The sequence below is a fragment of the Watersipora subatra genome, chromosome 1, assembly GCF_963576615.1.
Source record: "Watersipora subatra chromosome 1, tzWatSuba1.1, whole genome shotgun sequence".
Classification (NCBI taxonomy): Eukaryota; Metazoa; Bryozoa; class Gymnolaemata; order Cheilostomatida; family Watersiporidae; genus Watersipora; species Watersipora subatra.
Window position 1 is genome coordinate 41,688,822 of NC_088708.1, and position 18,596 is coordinate 41,707,417.

The window sequence follows — 18,596 nt, forward strand, 5'->3', positions numbered from 1 at the left end:
TGAAACAAAAAAGAGAAAAGAAATAATTAAATGTACTAAATTAAAGAAAGAAAATAAATAGATGAACTGAAACAATAAAAAGAAATAAATGGATGCACTGAACAAAAAAGGTAAACAAATAATCACCAAGTAGGCTGATCTGAGCGTTGAGTTCAGCTTCAACCGTAGAGACATGCTGTTTGCTGTCCTCTAACTCTTCAACCAACTTCCTCATGTCCTTCTCACTTGCCAGAGCCTTATGAATGTCCTGCAAAGGAAAACCTATGGTTTTAATATGTTATCTATAAAAAGGCTGAAGATATCCTCAGTTTACAAGTACTGTACTGAAGTTGAGACATATTTAGAAGATACCTATATTCCTGTATTGAACTTCTTACGTGCTTTACCTGAATGGGTAATAAATAAGAGAGCATGCAGCGTCAGCATAGGTAGAACCTGAATGACAGCTATTGGGTTGGTTTAATTTTAAAAAATTAGCATACATTGAGTTCAAAGTGAAATGTGCGATATATTTCGCTATGTATCATAGTTATATATTGTTTAATAATAATCACATCTAGTTATAACATTTAAAATACCAGAATGCATATTATATATAATTAAAATTGTTTCTTTGTTAAAAGTTTAAAGGAATATTGCAAAGACAGATTGAATAAGCAAAAGTGAATAAACTTCTAAAAATAGATACACTACTGTTCTTACATCTTACTGTTGTTATCATCACTAGTATTATAGGAGATTATGAACACATTCTGTGAGGCTGGTATCATGGTGAAACTCAAACACTACATGACTAAAGTTCAAAGCTTTTATTTTTTACACCAGAGCGTTTCTCAAATATTGTGCTGTCAATAGAATAGTTGACTTTTGAATGGTCTCAAACATATCTGCATTTACTTCTGCAAAATGTAGAATCATTCTGCAGTTTGTAGTTCCAAAAGCTCTAATAGCAATGAATATCACCTTGAAGACATACCAAAGAGGATGAAGTTCTAATCGCAGTTCCCTGTAGTTATCCATCTTTTCTTTTTCCTTCTTCCATAAAGGTATATCACTAGTTATAGTTATGGGCTACCACAAAATATTGCTGATAGTTTCTCTCTCCTAGTCTGCAGTCACAACATGGCTGAGGGTTTTCCTCAGGATGCTGTCCAACTCCAACACAGTTGTCCTTAACATCCCTTTGCAGACTCTGCGAGTATTGCTAGATTTTGCAACTCTCTCTCCTGTTTCTTTGAAGTATTCACTCCTCCCGCTAATGCAGCTAATAACCATTGGTTCTTTGAAGTATTCACTCCTCCCGCTAATGCAGCTAATAACCATTGGAATTGCTTTCACTTGGTGTTTTGGCTTTTTTTCTCCTATTTCGCATGCAAACTGTTTTTCTCTGTGGTCTTTTCGCTTATGCTTTTCTCACTGTGTCATGCCATATCAACCAGCTGAATCACCTTCTCCCTTTTGTATTCCAAAATCACACCTAGTCTGCGTGCCTCCATCTTCCGGTATTCAAAGTCCCAGTTCATCTTTTCTTTGTTCTCCAAAACTGCCTTTGTTCCCATCTCCCTTTGTACCAAAGTTGTTCTTCTAGTAGCAATCCATTTTCTTTGCACCAAGCTGACATGTTGATCTTGAGGACATTATTGTGCCTCGCCAAGTACTCTCTGACTGCTAAGCATCTGCACTCAGATATTAAGTGTATCACACCTTCTATAACCTTCCCACATGGTCTGCATTTATCCCCTCGAACTACAAACCCTTGTTTTAGTTTTAACTTCTTGTCTCCACTATCTGTTTTTGCATGTTCATTATGGTACTGACTTTCTTTAGGTCTTTGCCGTGCTTCATCAACTGGAGACAGTCTTCCTCCATGATTAACAGATGTCACTCTGCATTTTCTTCTCCAGATATGTCTGATTTCTCATCTCTTTTTGACCTTCTCTCATTTTTCCTCTGATCTTGTTCCACACATCCTTCTATGTTCCTTGTATATGTTTCTGACTTCTGTTTTACATTCCATCATTTTTAATCTCAGTATCACACCTGAGCTCTATCAACATGGTGTTTACGCCACTGTCCATTGATTTACCATCCTTTTTGCTAGGTTTTCCATGAGAGTTTGATCCACTGATCATTCTGATATGTTATTTAACATTCCATTCTCTCATTAGTTTCATGGTATACATGGCTCAGACTCTTGATTCCTCTTCTTCCTTCATCTACATTAAGGTACTATCTCTCATCCCTAGCCTGTCTTCCATGCATCTTATGATCTCACAGCAGTTTCTTGATCATCTTGCTAGACTCATCAGGCTGTTTTCTGTTAGCCACTGGAATCACTCGGGTGTTGATAGCTTGACCATATATCTATCCTAAAGGGCAGGTAAAGCCAGATTTTCTACTCGCTGCGCCCTTTTCTTTTTAGTACCACTCTTATTATTACATTTACTATTATTAATAAAGGTGCTTGTTGAAGTAATACACACAAATGATTAAAGAAAAAAAACTCATATCATCTAGACCTCACAAATAAAAACTAAACTTACAGACATCTAATTGTAAAGCCATTAAATGAAAAGGTTTCTGCATAATTTACACATTTAATAAAGCAATGAGGGTTCTGCTGCCTAGTCATGGCAGAAGATACTGAAAGGTACATAACCCAAACTTCTTAGAGCCATAAGCACAGCTACTACTAATAAGCTACCAATGACCACGAGATTAGACACTATTAAAGCATTTGCTCCAGGTGATTATTTTGAATGCTGCTGACAGCAGTAGCAGATGACAGTTGCAAAAAAAAGAACAAGGGCTCAACTCTCCGGAACAAGCAATCCTATTCAAAATGATCACTCACAACACTTTACTAAATTGACAAAGCTTTTTTGTTACGCTACCATCTTTGCTCAAATGCATTTGAAAAATTATCAGAAAACAGAGTTGGAAGCATAGCTCTCAATAGCATCCAGATTACGTACATCTACCAAAGTCCTCATCATAGTGACTAACATTAAAGCCTGCACCACACAAGACACAACTACATATTCTATACAACCAAGAAACTGACCTTGAGCTGAGTCAACTCATTTTTCCAATCATTCAGTTGTCTCAAAACAGCACGCTCTTTATGGTAGAGGTATAATATGACTTCCTCTTCTTCTTGGAGTTGTTTTCCCGACTCACTCTGTATCGCCTCGACTACCTTTGCAACTTCTGTTGAAAACTTAAAAGAGAGATGTTTCTGTTGTTGTGTAATATATACAATTAAGCGAGGCAATTACAGCTAAGCAAACAGCTCAATAATGTGTGTTTGAGAAGTTTACATTTATGTTTATTATAGTTGCGACTGGTTATTTTTCTAACTAGTAATAACTAATACATACATCTGGTATAAACTTATGATATGTCACCATGCAGAATGTCTAAAGACCTTTAGAGTTATAGTCCAATAGTTTTCCTAATTCACTGCTTCATGCAGTTGACCTGTAGTCAAAGTTTATGGTTATTAATTAATGTTTAATCAGTAAGTGCTGCTGTAGTTAGAGATCACAGGCTCTATTATAATTATACTCACTGTAATAAGTATGTATGTATGTTTAATGCTACACGTAATAAACAACGGTCCTACACTGTAATATGTATTGTAATTGATACTATTTTAAATAACTTCTGTATATTCTACATACAAATGTAGTTAGCAGAACTACAGATAGTATTATTATTATTATTATTACAGATCGCTTTTTACCGGTATATCAGTTTTTTGCTGATTTACATTTTTGTGTTGAGTTGAATGATTACAACATCAGCCTTCTATCTTCTACCTTTTTAAATACAGACACAAATTAAGACAAGTTTGTTAGGATAGCTATATACATGTAGCTATATTAATACATAGCTATATTTAGCTATATTAATGCATCTGTTAACGGAGTTAGCTGCAAAAAGATAGTAAGAAAACATTAGTTTACAAGAATATAAATAGATGTTATACAAAAGTTTAACAAGGTTAGCCTGCTGTCCTAGCAAATAAACCCCACCAACCTTCTTGCTGTCTCCTGCACGACGAACAGGAGTAAACCTGCTGCGAGGACCTGCACTTTGAGTGAGAAAGTTGAGACTCATCTGTTGCTCCTTAAGTTCCTGCATTTTGACCTCACTCAACCTAAACCTCTCTTGCTCCCTGTTCAGCTTACTGGAGAGGTCCTTGACATCCACCTATAGTTAGTAAACAGAATTATAAGCAACACGCATGCCAAGCGTATAGCCAGTGTGTTTTAATCATTTCATGAAAAACGGCTGAATTCAGCTGAAAGACATCAAAACAAGGTGTTGACTGAGATTATGTGGCGGACACTGGGCCAGTCTGCAACCCAGCCTGATCCTAAAGATGCCAGCCGTCGTACGACTCAGCCTAGCGAGACTGAGAGAACGACTTAAGCCAAACTGGTCGAAGACAAGTCAGAAAAAAAATGACTAGCCGGCTTCAGAGTCGGAGAGGCAGGCCCTCTAGCATATAAGATCACGCAGAAGCCCCATCAGACAGACATCATCAGGAACACTAACATAATAATGTTCTCTATATTGTAGTACACTCTGTTTGTACTTTGTTATTCTTGATTAAATATATTTATTCTCTCAATTCAAAGTGGCTGGTTTTCTTATGTGTGGAAAAGGAAAGGGTCGCAGTGAGTCTTTTACAATTATACATCTCCAACAGGAATCAAACCAAAGAATTCCCAATAACAATTTTGTGGACATTTTGTACCATGATATAAAGGAAAACAAGAGATTACTAGAAAAATTTAATTCGGTATATAAGAACACAAGATTTCCTACTATAAAACATACTTATTTCTCTGCTATCCATAGTACAGAAAATACTTCTCATATCTCATGAGAAATTTTTTAAAATATTTCTGACCTTGGCTGCATTTGCACTGCGCAGATCAACACACTAAAATCAAAAAAATAATTTTCCTTCCAAGCCTATGTTTAACTTCTTAACTAGAGCACCAATTTCCAAGTAAACTGTAACTGACATGAGACCACAGGCTAATTATCATCATAGTGAATTGAATGAAGTATTTTTGACATACTACTGACTCATTACTCTAAAGTGTCTGTATCTCTTTTACATGTGTGATACATGTATTTACCTACATGTATTTACTATCACGGTACAGTGATTGATCAGAGAAACAAATATGTTTAGAAAGTACTATGGTGATTGGTTATTCTCTGCCAATGCAAAACAGTTTTGCTAAAAACTGTACACATTAATCACATTTCCATTTGTTGCGAACTACAAGACAAAAATGTTTTTGTCTGTAGACCACCAAAAAGGATCCATAGACTATTGTATACACACATTTATATCATTTCAGGTATCCATAACTTGATCATGTACTGGACCAGTGAACCTGCAGTCAAAATCTACTTTACAAAATAATTAATGTTACTAAGGAGAATAATAAATAAAATAATAAATCGAAATAAATATTTCTCTACAAGTAAACAAGTAAGAGAACTCACATGCAACACTGCATTCTCGTTTAGGAGCTTTTCCTCAATCTCTGAAAGTTTGCCAGCTCTATCAGCCCTCTCTTGAAATAGCCTGTCTTCTGTGATTTTTAGTCGACTCTCTATACCTTTATACTGTTAAAACATGGCTAAGCATGCACGATTCTACGAAACACACATTCTCAATTGTCTATGCAATTACTAAATGCTTTTATATTTTCGTTAGGCTTCCAGAAGTACAATTAGTTGGCTCTAAATACATCAACTAACCAAGATTCTTGTGGAAGAGATGGTAGGTCTATAGTGTATAAGCGTAAGTGTATATAGTGTACGAGCGTAAGTGTATATAGTGTATGGGTGTAAATGTATATAGTGTATGGGTGTGGGTGAATATAGTGTATGGGTGTATATAGTTTATGGGTGTAAGTGTATATAACATATGAAGGTAAGTGTATATAGTTTATGGGTGTAAGTGTGTCCAATAGGATGCAAAGATTTTGTACATATATATACTACACATACATTTATACATGTACATATATACATAATACACATACATATACGCACATACAAACATATACAGAAATATATGTATATATACATACATGTATACAGTATACGTATATACACAATATACATCTGTATATGTGTATATATATGTATACACATATACAGATATACGTAGTAGAGCAATAAAGTTTTAGGAACGAAACATTTACTTTGCACTGAATTTAGACTAGGAACTTCCAGTTCTGCAGACAGGCATGCTGAACAGCTAGGCCATACAATTGAATAATTGTGGTTATACTTAACTGGACACATGAGCGACAGCCAAGCGACAAACACTGAGACTTATATATAGGATGAAAGAGAATTCATTGTATACCATGTAATGAGAGAAGCCCCAGTGTATATTAAATGTAGGTGATGTGAAATAATTCACTAAATACCAAGTGATGGGAGATAGCGCAGTGTATATTATGCAATGAGAAAGATTTTAATGTATAAAAAGGGATGAGAATGATTCCAGTATATATTACGCTATAGTTTTATTACGTTATAGTAGCTTCATGGCATACACTAAATGCATTGAATCATAATAGAAAAAGACAAGAGAGACTAATCTATAAAGCAATACATTTACAATAGTCTTCACCTGTTTATCAGCTACGGAATGTCCACCTTCCACATCCAATTTCTCTTTAAGTATTTTGTTCATGGTGCCGAGCTTCTTGTTAGATTCTGCAACTCGCTGCCGAGAATCAGCCTCCTTTTGCAGGCCACTTTCTGCCTCTTTCAGAAGCAACTTTAGAGCTTTCAGCTGATCCTGAAAAAATATTTAAGGCTTCATAACTCAACAGTGTATAAAACTTTCTAACGCACGTATCAGTTAACAAAACCTACACTCATTAAACAATAGTACTACATGTATCAAACAATAGTACTGCATACCAAACAATGGTATTAAGTGTAATAAACAATGGGAAAACCTGTAAAAACATGTATTAAACATGTTTAAATGTGCTACATACATATGTTTGTATAAACATGTATTTAGTACCATTGTTTAATACAATGGTACTACATGTATTAAACTGCGGTACTACACACGTGTATTAAACAATGGTACTACACATATTAAACGATGGTCTTAGATGTCTTAAACAATGGTATTACACGTATTAAACAATGATACTATCAAAAAAAATATTATATACATCAAAAAATGGTACTTTAGGTAGAAATGCAAATGAAGTTACACATTATATGCCCTTTTAATACGGATATTCATAAATGTTCACGCACATGGTGCAAGTTTAAATTTGCAAACTAACATAGAAAAAGCAATCTTTCTAGCCAATTTATAATCTAATTATACAAATACACATATTTCTTATTTCTCAACGCATACAACCCACAAATACATATTGAATAAACATGTACAACTACTTACAGTGGCATATATTGATTCACACAATACTTATTTACAAAGCACAGACAAACACCTACACACAGTATATATACACGTACTCACACAATATATATCAACAAACATACACAGACACCCTATGACTAATACGCGAGCAAAATATAAATATATATGTTGTCGCTGATGGTTACTTACACGAAGAGCGCTAGACTCGACTCGATATCCTTCAACAACTCGAGAGATATCAGTTGACTGCATGGCTGTGTCCGTCATTTTCTTGCTTGAAGCTAGTTCTTTCTCTAAGATTTCATTCTAGCAATAAATATAGCTGTATATAACGGATGTATCACAGGGGAAATAAGCAGCTATAGCAGTGTTTCAGGTGACATAAAAGAGTGACAAACGGCAACATAATGAAAGAATGAAATAAGTTTTACATTCTCTTTGGTATTGATGTCAGAATTTATGTACAAATATAACAGAAGAGTGGTGGATGTCTCAGCGCTGATACATATAGCATTTTAAAATAACACAAATTCTATATTTGAGATTTTATGGATAGTTTGTCTGTTGTTTTGGCAACGAATCAGACAAGCGAGTGGCCTGATGTTTTTGAGTATTAATCAACAGGAGAGTACATGCTAGAAATGTGCCAAATAGGAATCGTCTACTATCATACATTAACACTTACTGAAAGCTTTCAGGTGTAAAGTTGACTAGTTAGAGTGTAACAAGAGAAAGAATCTGGTTGGTTGGTTTTCTTCTATGTCAAGATGCGCTAATTAAAATAAGACCATCCAAGTGTCTGTAAGCTCTGACTTTATTACCTCCACTTTTAGAAGCTCCACCTTGCGCCTCAGTTCGTCCTTTTCTTCCCTCGCCGACTCCTGAAGTGTTTCTTCAGCCTCGGCGTTCTTCTGGCGAGATATTGACAAGCTCTTTTTCCTCTCTTCACGTACTCGATTTATCTCTGCATTGAGCGTCTCCACCTTTGTCTCCAGATGCACTATCTGAGCTGAAACACATAAAATGACAAAATCCAAGTTTCTGTTTAAAGAAATCGAATATAATCACTAGTGTATTTTGCAAATTTAGTTGTCAAAAAATCAATAAGTTTTTAAAAATTCAAATGTTCAGTCAAAAGTTATCAGGCAAACTTAAAGAGGGTGCATTGCGCACTAAGTAGATTGTTGCCATGTATGTCAGCAGCAGTAGACCACACGACCATGCTGCCAGCAGCAAGATATAAGTAAGTGCAATGAAGATAGTACATAAATACAGGTGCAACTTACATATGTTAGCTGAGTTATATCTAAATGGACTCGCTCTTATATAACTGCTTGAATGAATTATCTTAAACTTAAGGACAAAGGCTAAACACAGAGTTGACTCGTGGACAGCTAGATAATTTCTGAATCTTAAAGCCTACCGAATAGGCACAGGAAGATTAAGCACATAACTCCACCTATAGCCCGGCACACTAATAGACAACATACTTAGATGCTGTCTGATAAATAATGATATGCATCTAAAGCTTATACATGTATACAAATGTGAAGCTTACAGTGAGCTCTGTTATATTTCTCCTTGAGTGCCTTGTTATCTATTTTAAGGGTTGTATTCTCTATCTCCAGCTTCCTTAGCTGACTCGTGTGATCTTTCTCGGCTGCATAGCTCCTCGGCACAACAGAGGAGGTAATAGAGGAGCGAGGGCTGCTCACACTCATCTGTCATTATACGCAACTCATCAAGAATGTTCTTAGAGAAACAAGTATGAGCCAAAAATAGTAAACTTCCTGGCTATATGCAAATGAGCATATTATATGTACTTGTGTGGTTCCTATAAACTTGGTACGTTAGAAGTTACCCACTATTTTCATGCCTGACCAGCTTCTAGCAAAAACAGTTACATGTCACACAAACTTTGAGTAGTAAACTTATCTCCAAAATATATTCTCTTACACGTTTCTCCAGCAACAGAATGACGGTGCACCATGCAATTCATAGAAAAAACAAACATAAATTGAGAGAAATTGAAACGAACTATCTATGTCAGTTCATAAATTGAAAAGATTAATGACTCGTGTGCCATGCTTGTTAATGAATTAGACGCAAGTAAATTTGGTTGTAGGACTGCGTAGTGGACACATTTTGATCAAGTTAAACCAACAACGAGTCTCTGACCTGATCACTAGAGAAACAACAGCAAACAGGTACAATGATTTAACTAGTTATTAAATACACTGACACTGAGTTCAACTGCGTGGTCAAACAAACAACAACAACAAAAAACTTGTTTGTTGTTGTCCATTATTTTTCAACAGAAAGGAGGAAAGTGCTAACTTCATAAAATTATAAACCTAAGTGAATTAATTTAAAAATTTATTATTAGCTTGAGAGACTAGATGCATAGCATACGTCATTGCATGCAGTTACATATTACCTATTAATTACATACCATCTACAAATTACATACCATCTACCAATTACATACCACCTACCAACTACATACCATCTACCAATTACATACCATCTACCAATTACATACCATCTACCAATTACATACCATGTACAAATTACATGCTATCTACCAATTACATACCATCTACCAACTACATACCATCTACCAATTACATACCATCTACCAACTACATTACATCTACCAATTACATACCATGTACCAATTAAAAACCATCTACCAATTACATACCATGTACCAATTAAAAACCATCTACCAATTACATACCATCTACCAATTACATACCATCTACCAATTACATACCATGTACCAATTACATACCATTTACCAATTACATGCCATCTACCAATTACACACCATCTACCAACTACATACCATTTACCAATTACATATCACATATTATGGCCTGGTCTCTGCATGCTAGCTCTTTATCAACTTAACCTCACAGATCAAAAAGATCTGTGAAAACCAATAAGTAGTTGATGAGGTCTAACCAATAACCAATCAGTAGTTGATGAGGTCTAACAATTAACCAATCAGTAGTTGATGAGGTCTAACAATTAACCAATCAGTAGTTGATGAGGTCTAACCAATAACCAATCAGTAGTTGATGAAGTCTAACAATTAACCAATCAGTAGTTGATGAGGTCTAACCAATAATCAATCAGTGGTTGATGAGGTCTAACAATTAACCAATCAGTAGCTGATGAGGTCTAACCAATAACCAATCAGTAGTTGATGAGGCCTAAAAATTAACCAATCAGTAGTTGATGAGGTCTAACCAATAACCAATCAGTAGTTGATGAGGTCTAACCAATAACCAATCACTAGTTGATGAGGTCTAACCAATAAATAATCAGTAGCTGATGAGGTCTAACCAATAATCAATCAGTAGTTGATGAGGTCTAACCAATAACCAATCAGTAGTTGATGAGGTCTAACCATTAACCAATCACTAGTTGATGAGGTCTAACCAATAACCAATCAGTAGTTGATGAGGCCTAACCAATAACCAATCAGTAGTTGATGAGGTCTAACCAATAACCAATCAGTAGTTGATGAGGTCTAACCAATAAATAATCAGTAGCTGATGAGGTCTAACCAATAATCAATCAGTAGTTGATGAGGTCTAACCAATAACCAATCAGTAGTTGATGAGGTCTAACCATTAACCAATCACTAGTTGATGAGGTCTAACCAATAACCAATCAGTAGTTGATGAGGCCTAACCAATAACCAATCAGTAGTTGATGAGGTCTAACCAATAACCAATCAGTAGTTGATGAGGTCTAACCAATAAATAATCAGTAGCTGATGAGGTCTAACCAATAATCAATCAGTAGTTGATGAGGTCTAACCAATAATCAATCAGTAGTTGATGAGTTCTAACCAATAACCAAGCAGTCTAATGAAAGCACCTTCAAGGTTATGACCATCAACACTCAATCTTTGCAGAGAGCTTACCGGCTGTGAAAAAGTGTAATCTGAGAGAGACGAATGTCTACTCTCTGGCCGCTCTTCCTGCCCAACAGCGGAATCAGCCAAGATATCCGACTCGGACAGTCTAGCTGATGCTCTGCCTCTGCCACGCTCAGGGCTTCGACGACCCCTCCTGTACAAACTACCGCTGCTGCTGTCGGCTTGCTGGCTAGATAGGTATTTAGTAGATGGCTTTGGTTCTTGCGAGGAATTCTCAGGTGACACATTCACTACTAAGGTAGCCATGTTAGAAGTCTCATGTGAAGAGTTAAGGTCAGCCAATTCTGTTTCATAATCATCAGTTTTTATATCATTTGTGTCGAGGCTTTTGTCATTGCTTCTTGGACTTAAGAGTTGTTCAGGAGTTTTTGTTGGTGTCGAAGTTCTGCTAAAGAGGTGTGACCTCTCCACTGGTTTTTGATCTAACAATACAGGATGACATCTTTAAAATTACTAAAGGTTAATTTAAAAGTCAGTTCTATGTTAACTTTGAAACAAAATAAATTGGATCAGATGGATTTAGTTTTAATGCCAAAACTAAATGTTTACGCTAAGAATGAATAAATGTAATCACAAGCGAGACTTCATGCCTCCCAATATATGCTAACAGTCAAAGCTCGCATCCTTTCTTTAGCTACTTGTCAACTTTTATTTTTGTAACTTAAAGCTATATGATCGCTCCTAAGACTAAAATATTATCAGTAGTGACGCGAAAATGTCAATTAAGGTTTAGTATAGTCATTTGAGATGAGACCTTGTCAGTAAGATTGTCTGATTACAACTAAAGCTGCAGTCTTGTCACTAAGGCTACAGCATTGCTATAGCGACCAGAACATTATGTTATTATTTTATTTTTTTCACACAACCTGAATTTCTTTCGTCGGCACTGGCCAGTGGAATAATGGCAAGATCCAATCAAATACGGTATTGCAACTAAGACACAGTTTTAACCCAGACTACGGTATTGTTACCAAAACTTTGAGTTTGCTACTAAGACTGTTGAATCAATAAACTGTCAGCGTAGTTCAAAAATTCTTTGGTAAGGTCAGAATGTAAGGATGCTTTGGGATACAAAAGAGTCAATTTTTTTTAATAAAACGTTGACAATTTGACTATAAAATAAGAATAAATTTAATAACCTCATCATTAACTCAGTGTATTTTCCAACTTGGACACTATGAAAAAGATCAGTTTACCTTGATGTCCTGCAGGACTGCCTAAGTTTCGGTCTCCACTGGCTGATTCAACTTGTTCTACTGAGTTATTGACAGCATGTTTAGGTGCTGGGTCAGGAGAGGGGCTCTGCCTCCGGCTTAAAGCACTGGGAGAATACCTAGCTTTCTCCAACAAACCAGGACTCTGTACGCGAGAAGAACGAGGTCCTGATGAATGCCTCTTTTCAAACAAACTTGGACTTTCCCTGACTGCTGGGGACCTGTGTTTAATAAAATGAATTTGGTTTGCAAAAAGCTTGAGAGTCAGTTGATACTTCTAGTGATGGTGCTGAGCACAAAATACTGGTTGGCTGCATGCTAACCCTATTGTAACTCATCGGGTCTTCACCTCCACTTTATCGTTGTGTGTTTGTCTGTTAGTTCGCTTAAACGCTAGGCGTTTCCACAATTTTTGTCCGATTTGGTAAAAATTCATATGGATATGCTCCATGCCTTCCACGTGTCGTTAAAAATATTTGGTCACAAAACTCCATCTGGTTCCTGAAAACCAGCCTCTAAAACGCTCACCTGCTGGCTATTTGATTGAAAGAGAAAAAACACAGGCCATCCGTAGGTTTTCTATTAGTTCTCAATAAACTGTTTTTAGTTCCATCAGAATTTTTAAGGAAATGAATTTAGAGTTTTTGTATTAAAACCAAATTAGCCATAACCATAAAAGACTGTATATATAGCATGCTTAAGTGAGTTTGAAAATTTCTCATGTCATTACTACACACTGAATGGAATTTACAAAATTTAAGAATTTATCAGAGCTTGAACAAACACTCAGTTAGGCCATACCAAAAACAATTGATTTTTTATGGCCAAAAATGTTGGTCTCTCTGTTTAGCCATTCAAATCTAAGACTAGCTTAAGCTCTAGTATTGCTTTAACATAAGGCATCGGCACTAAAATGTGCCCAGCCTGACATACTGTGTCAAGATTATCTCATGCTATTTACTGGCTGTCAAAAAACAAAGTCTCACAAAATGTGATAACGCAGCCATCATTCATGCGAATGACCTTTTTTATAATTTCAAAAATCAACTTAAAAATTAGGAAAATAGAAATACGATTAAAAATATAATATTGAAAATCCACCGCACTCCCAAATGATACTTATCTGTAAGCAGCTATCTTTGCAGAGTTAATAAAGATAGTTAATGATATTAAAGTAACTGTTGAAGCTTCCGGAACATTTCCATATTGGAAGTTGAGGTACAATTTACTGGTAGTTTTGCTTATCAGTTATCATCAACCCTATTATAGAAGAGCAACTTAAAGTTAGCGTTTAAACGCTTCCTGGCTTTATGCAGCTTCAACTTGATGTTTAGTACCTTGAGTGACAAGTACATGCTACTCTTTAAACTAAAATAAAACCATAAGATTTACTACAGTATTTGGAAGTAAAAAACATTTGGTTTTTTGTCAGTTCATTAATGCTCTCGGCTCTAACTATGAGGTGAAATGTCGGCATGCGATCATTTTATCAGGTGTTGTATTAAGACTCATATTGATGTAAGTGTGAGCTAATGAAATGCGCAATCGCATACATTTATGTCTTATGATTGGTTGAATGTATCTCTTAATTGTTACATCATTCCTACTTTCCACAATTATCTTGGCAATCTAAAGCCATTTGTAGAAAAAACTTCTATTATTTCTGTGCTTGCATCAAATAACCCTTTTCTTACATGAAACTGCAGGTAGATTATGTGTTGTTACTGCAATGTGATCACAAGAACCTGCAGGTAGATTATGTGTTGTTCCTGCAATGTGATCACAAGAACCTGCAGGTAGATTATGTGTTGTTACTGCAATGTGATCACAAGAACCTGCAGGTACATTATGTGTTGTTACTACAATGTGATCACAAGAACCTGCAAGTACATTATGTGTTGTGACTGCAATGTGATCCACTTTTGCTTGCTCAGAAACAAAAGTTTCTCAAAAATCTAAGGTCAAGATATATAATGACTTAGGATTTAATGGGTCAAATGATCATACATATCACACCCTGTACATTATGACTTACAAACACAAACTTGAAACATGGGTGTATAATTAAGGACTTAAGTATACACACTTGGAATAGGGTAGTGTAATTACTTCCATGTAAACAAGTAAAATGGAGACATATAATGACCTATTAACAAAAATTTTAAATCAGTGTCTCAAGTGAGTCTAGAGCAGTGGCTCTAAGTAAAGGTTTGATCAAACTGTAGAGACTCGGTGAGCCAGCCTCAGGGGTTTGGTGGATGAATCTCAAAGACAACAGCAGAAGTCACATTGATTTGCAAGGAAATATCTTTATGAAAAAATATGTAACTTGTTTTTAGTTTATGCATTATATCGGTTTTGTTCTTTGAACACAGTGATGTTAATACACAAATCATTTTTTGCAAAAAAAAATGTTACTTGCAAAAAAATTACTGGCAAAATTTTTTGCAAGTAAAACATATACAGGCTGTCTTAAATGTGAACAAAACGACGTTTTATTTTTCACTGATGAAGGGTGCAGTGAAAGCGTATATAAGGCTGGTGGGGTTCAGTACGTTCTACAAGGTTAAGAACCACTGGCTTAGCAAGAGCTTGCAGAGAATAGACCCAAAAATGGGAGTTAGTATGTGCTCTCTAATGGTAAACTACAAAAGTTTATGTGAGAGCAGCATGGCAAATAAGTTTTTAGATCAAATGCTAACCTTGAAATTAACCAAAGAAGGCATCATAAAGCTATCCAACTAAGGACAAAGGAATGCTAGAATATTCCAAACAGACATATAGGTATACTACACATATAACAGACATATAGGTACTCCCACTAAAGAAATATTACTAGATGGGCCTGTGCAATTGTCAAAGGCTGCACAGATTAGCATACTGCATGACTTCATGAAATTATACATGTACATGACTTGAAATAAGCAGATAACAATGTATGCAATGTAATCATATGTACAGATTATTAGCTTTAGCCATAAAAAAATGTAATTTTCAGAATTTAGCCTACATAATCATTAAAAGACATAAGTTGACAGATGTTTAGTTTTCATATTTGAAATCGGGACAAAATAAGGATTAATTTAATATATAATTTATGGCTATTGACTAAATTCACAATAAATAACAATGTTGTAGATGAGAATATTAGTTTTCCAACAAAGTCATCCAGTTTATTCCACTCACCACTGTATAGAGGTCAGATAAAAAACAAAAACTACTTCTACACAATGTTTATACTGTTGCAATTGTAATCACGTTCAGGCGAGTCAATGTATAGTTAGCCTGGGCATGGCTCTCTTGGGGGGTGGAGGAGGGAGTCTCTCTCCCCCAACCCCCAAGAGAGCCATGCCCAGGCTACTGTATAGTCATGTATAGGCTTGTCAACTCACCCATTGGATGAGCGTCGGCCAGATCGAAAGGTGTCCAATGAAGAAGCTCTAGTGTGTGCTGAGAATAGATCGCTGCTTACTATTGGACTGGCCCTTGCACTGCGACCAGCTAAAACAGACCAGATATGCATAAATACAACATCTAAAGCAAGCAAGTTGAAGAGAAGCCGACATACTGCAACAATAAACAACATAAATGAACACTAAAAATAATGAACATTTTTGTTTGAGATACCAAACTCAACAAACTGTTAATCGAGAGTAGATGCTGACTAACTCACATGATTTGACATTATCTTGATCATCAGATGTTACATTCAGTCTTTCACGTGACTCCCGGGGGGTTCGTCGACTTGGAGTAGTTCTCCCAGAGCGAGATTCTCTCTCCTTAATTTTTCCTTCATCTGAATATGTTAAGTCATATTATAACTACTTGAAGTCAAAGCACCTTGAACTGACATTAAATGTAAAACATTTGTGAGATACTCGGGTCACCAAAGTTGTAGAAATATTGAAACATCAGAATATTTAATAGACAAATAAATACTCGATATGAGACTAGAAAATAATCAACAGTGTCATAATTAGCTAATGCTATAACTACTTTGATATTCATAAATATAAAACAGATACTGTGATTGTTACACCGACCCATATAATGGGTCCAACCTACTTGGTTTCCAACTACATGCCCATATCCTTAACAGACACTAATTCTTCGTTAAGTGAGAATTGAAGCATATAAGCAAATACTGGAAACAAAGTGCCGCATGATGTGAACATGACTCACGCATACATGCAAGACCGCATGTGTAATATGAGCTTACGGTTACGAGCTGACTAATAGCTTGCAATCACATATCCACTACTCGAAACGTGAAAAAGTAGGAAATTTAGTTGATCTGTAACTACATTAAAGCGTAATTACTACTTACATTTTTTTGACAACGCTTGCAAAAGCTGATCAGCTTTTCTAGGAGGTTTTCCTTCAACGACTGACATCTTTCATTGCTTTAGTCATTGCAGTTGACCAACCTACCACCAGACCAAAAAGCGCTACTTCAAATGAAATGTCTCAAAATGCATTACTATCAGCGTCACATTTCTCTAGCCTTTTGCAGTAAGTTTATCGATTATTCTTCACATATATTATGAATAATTAAATGTTTTTGTCAAATTTTTATTATCCCAGTCTAACTTTATAGCGACTAGTTGGTTGATGGGTATAAACTTCCGGTTGTCGCCATGTTGCTGAGTTTGACTCGGAAAATTTAGTCGGTGAAAAATACCTATTTTGATTGGATGCGATCATCAAAGGTCAATAGTTCAAATATTGCGCCGCAGCTTTTGCTTTTACTCTTCATGGTAGCATCCAGTTGCATTCAGTACGCGCTGTGAGACATATCATAATACACCCCCAGTTTTTTCGTTAATGTAATGGTGGTATTAATGCTATGTAGAAATAATGCAGCCTGTTTGGTAAAGCTACAGTAGCGAGCAAAATTATTTTAAACACCTTGCCAATGATAGCCTTGCTTAATCAGACTAGAGAGTTTTAGTATCGGGTAGAAATAATGACTAAAGTTTAAAGTGATTTTTTTAAAAATTAGCCGGGTAGTTTTTCAACTAAGCAAATGGGGCGATGTAACGGTAAAATGGAACAAAATGCTACGCCATTTTTTTAAAAATGTGTTGGCTTTATCAACGATATACAGCTCCCATATAATTGAGGGCTGTATATCATTGGCTTTATAAATGACTAATGGTCGTATCGCTTTATAATAGGCCCGTTATAATCGTGTCACATACTCAAACTTCATTACGTTATTTTAAATCAGAAATGAATTAATATTTGTAATAATTTGTTTAAAAAAAACTATCAAAACAATAATGCCAGACAAACTGTAGGAGAGATAGGGGCTAGTTGGTTATAGAAGGTTATAGAGGGCTAGTTGCCCGCTAGTTGCCTGGCAGTCTACGCTTGATTGCCAATGCTCACAAATTTAAAGTGACTTTGAAACAACATCTGCTTGGATTACTGGGATAGCTTAGGTCTATTGACTTTTAGCTGCTTTGTCTGCTGACTTGGGTTCAGCGCCATGATTAGCTCTGCTATTGCGCATATGGACCCTTTTTTTTCTACAAATTTTTCATCTTTTGTATGTTGTATATTAAAATAATGGAAATAAATACATACATAGTTGGCTCAGGCTTGGTGTTGAAAACTGTACTCGATTGAACTTTGACCTTTCATCACATTAGCTCTCTCAAGGTCAAACAGCAGTCATCTTAGTTTCAGCCTGCTGTGGTCCATGGTTCTGGGTTAGTACATAAAAACATATTTTGCCCATTAGGTCAAGTTTTAGTCAATGTTGACTACTCAAAATATCATGAAAATTACACAGATCATAAAGCCAGGTCTTTTATAGATTGAGGCATAGATATTCTGGCACGGTCTCCACAAATAGCTTTTAAGATCAAGTTTCTCAAAATGACATTATTTTATTTCTAACCATTTTTTACATGCTGGGGCTTGTTGGCTCACTAGAGGTGTATTGAGAGACAATCTACAGCTGACTGAC

At 35.7% G+C, this 18,596-nt stretch overlaps 1 protein-coding gene across 1 annotated transcript in view; it reads right to left on the minus strand.

Annotated features, from left to right (window-relative positions):
• LOC137387701 (early endosome antigen 1-like) overlaps positions 1-17,016 on the minus strand; it is a 43,087-nt gene extending 26,071 nt beyond the window's left edge. The window contains exons 1-13 of the mRNA XM_068074195.1: positions 16,950-17,016; positions 16,296-16,418; positions 16,015-16,123; positions 12,605-12,843; positions 11,394-11,830; positions 9,015-9,177; positions 8,278-8,465; positions 7,646-7,762; positions 6,677-6,847; positions 5,533-5,655; positions 4,042-4,215; positions 3,065-3,238; positions 127-247 (exon numbers count right to left, since the gene is read on the minus strand). Of these exons, the coding sequence (XP_067930296.1) occupies positions 127-247; positions 3,065-3,238; positions 4,042-4,215; positions 5,533-5,655; positions 6,677-6,847; positions 7,646-7,762; positions 8,278-8,465; positions 9,015-9,177; positions 11,394-11,830; positions 12,605-12,843; positions 16,015-16,123; positions 16,296-16,418; positions 16,950-17,016 (2,206 nt within the window). The remainder of the gene's footprint in view (positions 1-126; positions 248-3,064; positions 3,239-4,041; positions 4,216-5,532; positions 5,656-6,676; positions 6,848-7,645; positions 7,763-8,277; positions 8,466-9,014; positions 9,178-11,393; positions 11,831-12,604; positions 12,844-16,014; positions 16,124-16,295; positions 16,419-16,949) is intronic.
• Positions 17,017-18,596: the final 1,580 nt, after the last annotated feature.